Here is a 9,650-nt window from a genome sequence, read left to right as displayed (position 1 = left end):
GTCCACAATCCAGATCACTGCTAGGTCTTATTAAGGATTTGAACAATAAGTCTTTCTGGATTAAATCCTAATTATGAAAAATATACTATACTACGTATTGAATCGCTGAAATATACAACTTAAAATTGATTGATGGAGCAGTAGACTTATTTGGTATTCATATCCCCAAAGATATACAATTTGTATAAAAATACAAATGTAGCATAATGCCTCTAGGACCCTGAGGAGCGGGGAGGGTATAAATAGGGGACACAAGGCTTCGGTCTTCCTTTGTACCAAGCCTGATTTGGGTGTTTGTCGAACAGATAGCCTGAGCAGCAACAACAAAGGTAGTACCTGTATGGGGTGATCTCTCACTTCTACATGTGCGTTGTCAGGCATCCATTAATGGGTAATATGGTAACCTATTACACACATGTTACCTGGTAATAATGAGGGAATAAGTTACCATCACTAATTCCCATTTACGCCACCCAACATTCTAAAGGAATATGGGACTGTACTCTCAATCCAAAATTACAAACAACTGCTTGCAGCCTTGCCACAAAAATGGAAGAGGAAAATTGGAAAAGGAGAAGGTAGGGATTTAGTTTGTCTGCCTCATATTAAAGATCACAAATGGCTGAAAAAGATTAGTGTAAATAGATCAGTACACCAGTTTCATTTAAGTTCAAAAACACTGAGCGCTGCGCCATATAGGATACAATATAGCTAGGAATGGATTTTTTATGTTCCTATGCCATGGCATCAGGTTTGTGAATTAATATATACATGTGAAACAACAATGCTCACCATGTAAGGCTTTGAAAAATCACCACTATGCAGATTTTGTAGTCAGGAAACCAAGGCAATAGATCATCTGTTTTGGTATTGCCCTCAGGTGTCTGACTGGTCTAAGGTTCAGGAATGACTGGCAAATAATAATGTTTCTATCTAAAAAATAACACTACAAAAAGCACTATTGGGTGAATTAGTATCTGATGGACAATCCATAATCAATATAATTATACTGTTAGCAAAAAGATTCATTTTTAGCTTAAAATCTGTGCAAGCTCTATAATTAGAATGTTTCAGGAACTATGCGAGACATCACAGCACAATTGAATATATGGCACGAGGGTGGTATACCGAAAGAGGTGGGATGGGCTGAGAGCATCTGAATGGTGGGATTATAACAAATCTCAAGAAGTATCAATTAAAATGAAAAAGATCATATAATGTATAACAGAAGTAATACCAAATATACCACAAATGACTGAAATGACCATGTGCAAAAATATAATGTGTAAATTACAATTACATTTTTTTTGTCTCCGGTCATCCTAGACACAGGTGGTTTAGCCTGACCTGGCAGTTGATGATAACTACTGCCAGTTGATAACTACTCTTTCACTTCTGTAGACAAATAGCATTGTTTCAATGGCAATCCTGAGTCAGACCGTTAAACAGATTCTTTAGCTTTTGCTGTAAAACCTCTTATAAGTCTCTGAAATTAGAGATTGTATAGTCAGCTCCCAGATGGATGTGAGGTCTAAAAAATGTCTGCACATAAAGACCTCTGGATTTACAATATTCTGAAAGTTAGGGTAAAATTGAAATATGAAGCATAAAAACATGTTAAATGAATGTACTAACATATTCAACACTTTATATCTCAATTATTAGAACTATTGATTCAGTTCATAATTCATACAGTAGATACAGTATATATTTACATCTACAAAACAATCCCTTTTCTTTCACCTTGGTTATTTTTCAACCTCACAAATCAGTAACAAAATATACAGTAAAAAGAGTGTCTTATGATCAATTCAGAATTCACATACCAGAGTCAAAGATTACCTTACTTAAAAAGTAAAAAAGTGTTCTGTTGTGCATGGTTGGACTCCCTTAACCATCCGTGACCAAGAGCAAAGATGGCATGCCTCTGTTTCCATCACATTGTGTGACAGGTGTTTGATCCACTCATCCAGACTCTGTGCTTCCAAAAATTCGGTCCTCATGGTTAAAGCACAACTTGAGAGATCAGTCTTTAACGTAACTCACTCTTATATTAAGGTTTTTACAGCATTTGTACACAAAACAGGTTGACATTTACTGATCTTTACTGATTATAATGTGTAACAGAAGCGTTTCACTTGTCCACACAAAATTACCATTTCTGCTTCAAGACTTCCTTAGAGTAACAGTGAAGGTGTTCTAGGACAAAAACTTTGCTTAAAGGTTTCTGGAACAATACCACAGCATGCCACTTTCGCCCAATAGAGAGGACCAAGGTGAATGTTCTTTCCCCCTCAAACCAAGTAGGTGGATGGCCTCTGTTACACAACTGAAGGTATTAGGTGTTTAGGGCCAATAGGTGAGTTTTTAAGACCTATGGGTGAGTGATTGTCCAGAATGGCCCATCCCCAAGCCTAAGGTGACGTGTGAGAGGATGTTTATAGGGGGCCTTTGTCTCTGATACTGCTTAAGACTATCCTTTCATGCTGGGATGCCATGTCCCCAAAGGGTCTGTCCTGTTCAGTCTGCTGGGCAGAAAGAGCTTTCTTTTGTGCTTTAATCATAGGAAGATCATCTGCTGGGGTGCACAGGATGATGATTCTCTGAGGAAGGAGAGAGGAAATTCAGTGAGGACCTAAAGAGAAGAGAGGTGCCTATAAAACAAGTGCTACTTGCTGCTCACTGGCTTTGCTACCTTTTAACAGATACAGTGTAGTTTACAATTTGTAGTAGTGATAAATCCACCATGCATTACCTGTCTCAGAGTACCAGGAGTGACGCTTAAAATGTACAGCATCCAAAGAGGAACCATGAGTGTAGAAGAGAGAGTGAACCACCAGCCAATGGCATAGCCCCACCAAGGATACTCAGTTGTGTTGTTGAATTTCAGAGGGGCATATTTGACCAAGGAGAAGACAAACGTTGCCTGAAATGAGATAAGATATATGGAGGGTGTGAATAAGAATACAGTACAAGAACACAACATATTTTGGCATGGCAGTGTTGGGGAATTTTATGTTTATACTTGTAGAACCATTGTGTGTGATCATGTGTATAGTGTGAGTATATTACATGATTGTATGACTGATTATATCACTGAATCATTTCTACCTTTATGAATACTTTTATGTATTGATGAATCTCTAACCTTGTCGGCTGATGTTCAGGGCCAGAATATCCCTGACAACAGTGAGTCTGCTGGCAGACTGATTAAGTGAAGTGTTATGCCTGTTGTATGCATGCCTGTTGTATCTGTATGTTCTTTCTTAATTTGTTGATAGCAATTGACAAATATGGAGGGCATCATCGATAGGTGATCATGTAATTCTACGGTATATATGCTGTGTCCTTCCTATTGGAGGTGGGAAAATGTCTCTACTGGGATGCTGGAGATTGTTCCCTTTTTGCAATATGTTGCAATTCGATTGTAAAAACGACCCCAAAAAATGATTGATTGATTATAAATGCTGTTCCTGATTCCTGAACAATGACATTCATATCATCATGTGTATAATATTGAGGCATTGCAAAACACAACACTGATCACTCTTTCATTCATTTGATTTGAAAGTGGGCTGTAAAGAACATAATACTCACTATGCAAATAACTGGAGTAACGTATTTCAGGCAGTACTTAATCAGGGGAAAAGGTCGATAACCGATCATGTCCTCTATGTTATCATAAAAACGGTCTGCACCTATGGAGTAGACACAACAGCGGATGGAAGGAATTCAAAACAGTTATTAATAGGGTTTCAGCAGTAGTTGTTTTGTAACAGAGGCTTCTGTTTTTTCCCACTCCACAGCTACTGACCCAACAAGCTGCTAACTCACCATAAATCCATCCAATACACACAGACTGCAGTATAGCAAAGAGGAGGAGAGTCATTCCACTGCAAGCATAGTAATCAAACAATTGGAAGATGTACAGGCCGCCCTAAAAATAGTGATGGTGGGGGGAGAGAGTAGATAGAGAGAGAAAAATGTATCAAGCCAAAGTAAGAAGGCACATTCAAATACATAGTGTAACCAAAGGGCAAGTATGTATACACATTACACAAGTGTTCACAGTCTATATTCTTGTTGAGCACTTGTTGAAAACCAACACACTCTTTCAGCCACCTGATGTACCACTCAATTGACCTACTGAGTGGTGCATATGTTTACCAGTGAAATGATTGATATTATGATGACAGCCTGGAAGACGACCCCTCACCTCTGTGACCATCACCAGGCCAATGAAGAAGCTTGCCATGCTGATGGCAAGGAGGACGAGTTTACGTCGATGGCCGACATGGAAGAAGGATGGATACATGTCTGATATAGCTGTCATAACAGCCTCCAGACCTACAAACTGAAGCAGTAGTGAAAATAGTAAATAGTAAGTAAATAGTAGTGAATTTTATTTCCCCATCTTGAAGAAGAGAATTTACCTACCTCACTGTCTAGCCCAAGTAAGATGATCATGATGAAGAATAAGATAGCCCAGAGCTGGGGTACTGGCATCATGGCCACTGCGCGAGGGTAGGCAATGAATGCCAGGCCAGGACCTGTAGAAACACATGTACTGTAAACCCATCACAAAACACTCAGGGCAGAGTGAATGTACAATGTTCTTTATATTCAACTAGAGCTTTTTATGCACTAACTGATTGTCATTCACTCATTCATTTTTGCAATTCATATCTCAACACTGCTTTTCTACAATACTAACCTGACTCAGCCACCTTCGAGATGGTTGTCTCCTGCTCATAAGCCATGAAGCCTAGTACAGAGAAGATAGCAAAGCCAGCCACAAAGCTGGTTCCACTATTCAGAAGGCACAGGTACAAACAATCCCTAAAAAAGAGAATGAATAACTTATCTGTTACAAAACACAAAATCATTTTTGTTAAATAATGTGCATTCCCCTTATGTAGACCTATGCAAAGAGAGGATTATATATATATACTCTCATTCTGGAAACGTGTATGATAATGATTGCTTTCACTGACTTGTAACAGTTGTTGTTGTACTTATTGTAGCTGCCAAGAGCGGTCAGACATCCTATGCAAATAGCATAGGAATAGAAGATTTGCGTTCCAGCATCCATCCACACCTGTGGGTGAGATACCGTGGTTATAGTATCACAGAGCAGTTACAATATACAATCACTGAGCACTTTGTTAGGAACGCCTGGACACCTTCTCATGGTGGAGGTGGTGTAATGGTGTGGGGAATGTTTTCTTGGCACACTTTGGGCCCATTAATACCAATCAATCATCGCTTGAATGCCACAGCCTATTTGAATATTGTTGCTGACCATGTGCATCCCTTCATGGCCACAATTTACCCATCTACTAATGGCTACTTCCAGCATGATAATGCACCATGTCACAAAGCAAAAGTTGTCTCAAACTGGTTTCATGAACATGACAATGAGTTCAGTGTTCTTCAGCGGCCTTCCCAGTCACCGGATCTGAATCCAACAGAAGACCTTCCTAATAAAGTGCTCAGTGAGTGTATCACAACAAGGTATCACAGGGCACTGCTATATGTGCACGTCGTCCTTACAGTTTGAGATCATACACATTTTCTTTCTATTCCCTCCCCAATCTTTATGACCACAGTCAAGGAACAGTAAAATTACCTGGGGGTCTGCCAGGCGGGCTGGGTCTGGGTAGAGGTAGAACTTGATGCCATCTATGGCCCCTGGCAGTGTGAGTCCTCGAACCAGCAGCACCAGCAGCATCAAGTAGGGGAAGGTGGCAGTGAAGTAGACCACCTGAGAGAGGACCAGCATTACATTGTCAGTCTATGGAACATCCTGACAGCTCTACAGTATCTATGGTATCAGGAGTAGAATGGTGGAGATCCTGCCTCACCTTCCCTGTGGACTTCACTCCTTTCCACACACAAAAGTAACAAATGATCCAAGACAGCAGAAGACATAGAGCCAGCTCCCAGCGAATACTGCCAAGTTTGTGGACATCGCCAGTGAGATTCAAAACTCTTCTCCTGCAAAACAAGATATTTTCCATTTTCCTAAACAAATGATCATTTGAGTTGAGTAGATAAATTAATTAATGTAGTTTACTCACTCCCAGAACTCCCTCACTGGTGATGTTGCATTTCCTACCACTGTCCAGTTTAGATAGTCAACTCTTCTGTCATACTCCATGCAGGTTACTATTTAGGAGGAAAGGAATTAATTAACTTTGTGTCTCATATTTGGGAAACGTACAGTGCAGGATCGGTTTCCTGGACTTATGTCAACTTGAGTCACAGCTCCAATACTCTCTGGTATAAGATATGCAAATTCTAGGTCTGGGAAAGCTATCACATTTACATGTACCTGTGTTCCAGCTATTTCTGCAACTAGCCCAGGGGAGTTCAGAGCTGAAAGAGGAGAAGAGGTAGAAAAAAGCCCAAGCCAGTATGATGATGTAATAGATGCTGGAATACAGAACGACCACTTGACTTCCATAACCCAGCCCTGAAAAAAAAAAAAACTGGGTTGATTGTCATATGATATTAGATTTCAGTACAGACAAAGATCAGGATATATTGTAAATGTAATTGGCAAGTGGTTCATCCATGAATGGGAGTGTATTTAAAGCTTCTGAAAAACCGGCAAAAACCAAGTGGCCTCAGATATCCATTCCCATTACACTCTCAATCAATGACTACTGAAGGGGCAGGTGAAATGGCTCAAGTCCATATGAATGTCAGCCGCCCTGTTTAATAAGTAATGGTGCCCCTCCAAAGGAACATGTGTGAATCTTTTGTGTATCGTTTTGTCTTTTTATTATTATCATTTTTTATTTGTTTGACAAATGTACAATAAGAAGTGTCCATCAGTTCAGAAGCAGTTCAGTCAAATTTGGGCCAGAAATGTGGCCATTTGGGCCAGAAACACAATAAATGCTTGTTTCCTGGCTCAAGAAACTCAAGGTCGTTTTCTTCAGTAGACACTTGTTATACAGTATGTGATATTACCTTCGAACAGGGGACAGATCTTCCTCCAACAGGTAATGCTCCCCTGTGCAGTGTACTGTCCCAGTGAGGTCTCCATGAGAAAGAGGGGGATGCCACAGGTGAATAGGAAGAGAATATAAGGGATGAAGAACACCCCTTAGGAACAAGACAAGTTACTCCTCATACCTATCTCAATTACAACATAATTGAACATACGTTTTTATTCATATGGTGGACACTCTTAATCTAGACTGACTAGCATTACATTTTAGCGTTTAATTACCACTCACTTCTATGGGATTGGAGATATATTTCAATACTGGCAATGATCAACCAAACATTTCAGTAGCACTTTGTTTTATGGTCCTATTTTCACTTGCATTTACCATGTATTTAGCACAATGGGTACTTACTGTATGGTACCTAAACCTAATCCAAAGAGATGAATCCCATAGTTTGTAACCATTCTATTACCATGCCATTAACATGCCATTTCTAAGTAAATACCCGGTAAATGTTTTGCATTGTCAAATAAAATACTACTAACGTTTGTTCTTAACTTATTTAGATATGTAAAAGAAAGATTATAGTATGTAAAAGAAAGATTATATGTAAGTCTCTTATCATATCTCCTTTGAGGATTTGCATCGTCATAGAAGACTTACCCCCTCCATTTTTGTAGCACAGGTATGGGAACCTCCAGACGTTTCCCAGGCCGATGATCTGCCCAGCCACAGCCAGGAGGAACTCGATCTTGTTGGACCACTGGCCTCTGGTCTGGATGCTTTGGGCAGGGTGCACTATGCCCATGTCCTGGTTGGCCAGGTTAAATCCCACCATGTTCTCATAGTGCTTCTCCATAACACTGAGGAGGACAAAATAACATGTCATTAACACACATCAAGAACTCAAAGGTGCTAGGTTGGGTTCATATGACATCATGTAAAGAGAGAGGACATTTCCGTCTCACTGTTTGGCATCTGCAGTTTTGAGGCAACGCGTTTTGACTGCCTAACAAGAGTGGGAACATCTAAACAGTTTGCTGCTATTCTAATTTTCTTTACGGAATGACATTTAGGGCAGGATATCGCAGCTTGAGCAACATGCATACATGTTCAAATTCCACATTGTGGCACCAGCCTTGTTGCATTAGAGTAGGAGGGGATCAGCACTGCTTTGGCACTAGATACATTCTGTCATCAATGTTGCCTTTGTGTCTTTGCCTGGTATCGCTGTGGGAGTGGGACACAGAGAATGGAAAATATGTGACACCATTATCATGACTTATTTCAATGCACGATGCATTGGAAATTAAAAGAAGCACAACCACAAGTACCATTGTGCGCCAAGTGTTAAGCACAGTTGGTTGTGATACCATGAATCATGTCTTGACAAAATAATTGCTCTGGGATAAAGGCAGCAGTTTTAGATTAATGGGAATGGCTGACATGCAACTATGTGTTTTGTCTTGAAATTCAGAAATGTTAAGATGGTATGTTAAGATGGTATGTTAAGATGTATAGGTACATCCAATTCAAATAGGGGATTATTTTGTACTGTATGACACAAAGGATCATAGAGAGATCATACAGAGGAGGAGGCAGAAATGACCAACAGACATTTTCGAAAATTGTATATGTTTTGAGGTTGAAATAATGTTTCTAAAATTCCTATTTTTAAATGCTTGACTGTGTTGAATTACACAAAGAATATTGTATCTCCATAAATAAAACATATTTACTTTCTACAGAACATGATGTGAGCTCTACATGCATTATATTTGCCTGCAGTGTTACACAAAACAGGAAGACAGTGCTGCTCTCATTGCTGTGCTGAGCCGTCAGCCTGTAACCTTTGGCCTACATTCAGCGGCTACTGAATAAGTGCTAAACAAGTGCTACTGCAACAGAGCTTCCCATGAAGCCCCGGATTCTCTAGCCTGTCTTTGTGTTATTAGTCAAAGCCCCAGCCTGACAAGTTTACACTCACCACCTCAGTGTAGAAACAAAAGAAAAGCATAAAAATGCTAATATTGAACAAAAAGCTGCGTCTAAGAGAGAAAGGGAGAGAGATGGACAAAGAGTACCTTAAGGAGGAAGCTGCAGTTCTGAAGCCTGCTGTAGTGGTCTACTTCTCCATTAAGCTTAGGGGATGAATACTTTCTCTCTTGGTCCCTCTCGGCGGAAACAAGCCCAGACCCCAAGTCTCTCCCTGACAAAGTTCCTCCCCAGCTCTAACCACGAGTGAGCCCATATGGAGAATGTGTGCATGTGTCATTGTATGTGTGTGTGGTGTGAGGCGGAGCTTGTGGCTCCTTCAGTGGGAAGAGGAGGGGGTTTGGTCAGTGAGAGCGGCACCACCAGGCAGGCTCTCTTTGAATCGTGAAGGACATGCTTTTGTGGAATGTGAACAGATGAACCCCTCCACTGGAATTTTACAATGGTTAGATACCCACCTTTAAACTTCTTAAAACCAAATGCCTTTAGTTTCAACTACCCCTATTATAAGAGCGGCTTGTGCTGTGGTGTTACAAAAGTGTAAACTACTCAAACATTGCCACTCTTTTGCATGTTTTAAATTCCAAATGATCAACTAATTCTCTGTCGCTGCTATAGTGCAAAAGAAGAAATAGTCACATTGTATGTAGGCCTATCCTGTGAATAAACTGTGAATGTCAGTGCTCACACATGCCA

At 40.1% G+C, this 9,650-nt stretch overlaps 1 protein-coding gene across 1 annotated transcript; it reads right to left on the bottom strand.

The window, feature by feature from the left end:
- Nucleotides 1–621: 621 nt before the first annotated feature.
- On the bottom strand, nt 622–9,171 carry slc6a22.1 (solute carrier family 6 member 22, tandem duplicate 1). The gene is made up of 15 exons (XM_083668801.1): nt 9,044–9,171; nt 7,623–7,822; nt 6,979–7,113; nt 6,335–6,475; nt 6,081–6,168; nt 5,865–5,997; nt 5,630–5,764; nt 4,995–5,098; nt 4,715–4,839; nt 4,438–4,550; nt 4,217–4,354; nt 3,835–3,937; nt 3,598–3,698; nt 2,756–2,926; nt 622–2,603 (listed from the first exon to the last, which is right to left on the bottom strand). Exons 2-15 carry the CDS (start codon nt 7,816–7,818, stop codon nt 2,439–2,441), a joined length of 1,848 nt encoding a protein of 615 aa, XP_083524927.1. The 5' UTR covers nt 7,819–7,822; nt 9,044–9,171; the 3' UTR covers nt 622–2,438.
- Nucleotides 9,172–9,650: the final 479 nt, after the last annotated feature.

The sequence above is a fragment of the Argentina silus genome (assembly GCF_951799395.1).
Source record: "Argentina silus genome assembly, chromosome: 4".
Taxonomy (NCBI): Eukaryota; Metazoa; Chordata; class Actinopteri; order Argentiniformes; family Argentinidae; genus Argentina; species Argentina silus.
This window is presented reverse-complemented; position numbering and strand designations above follow the sequence as displayed.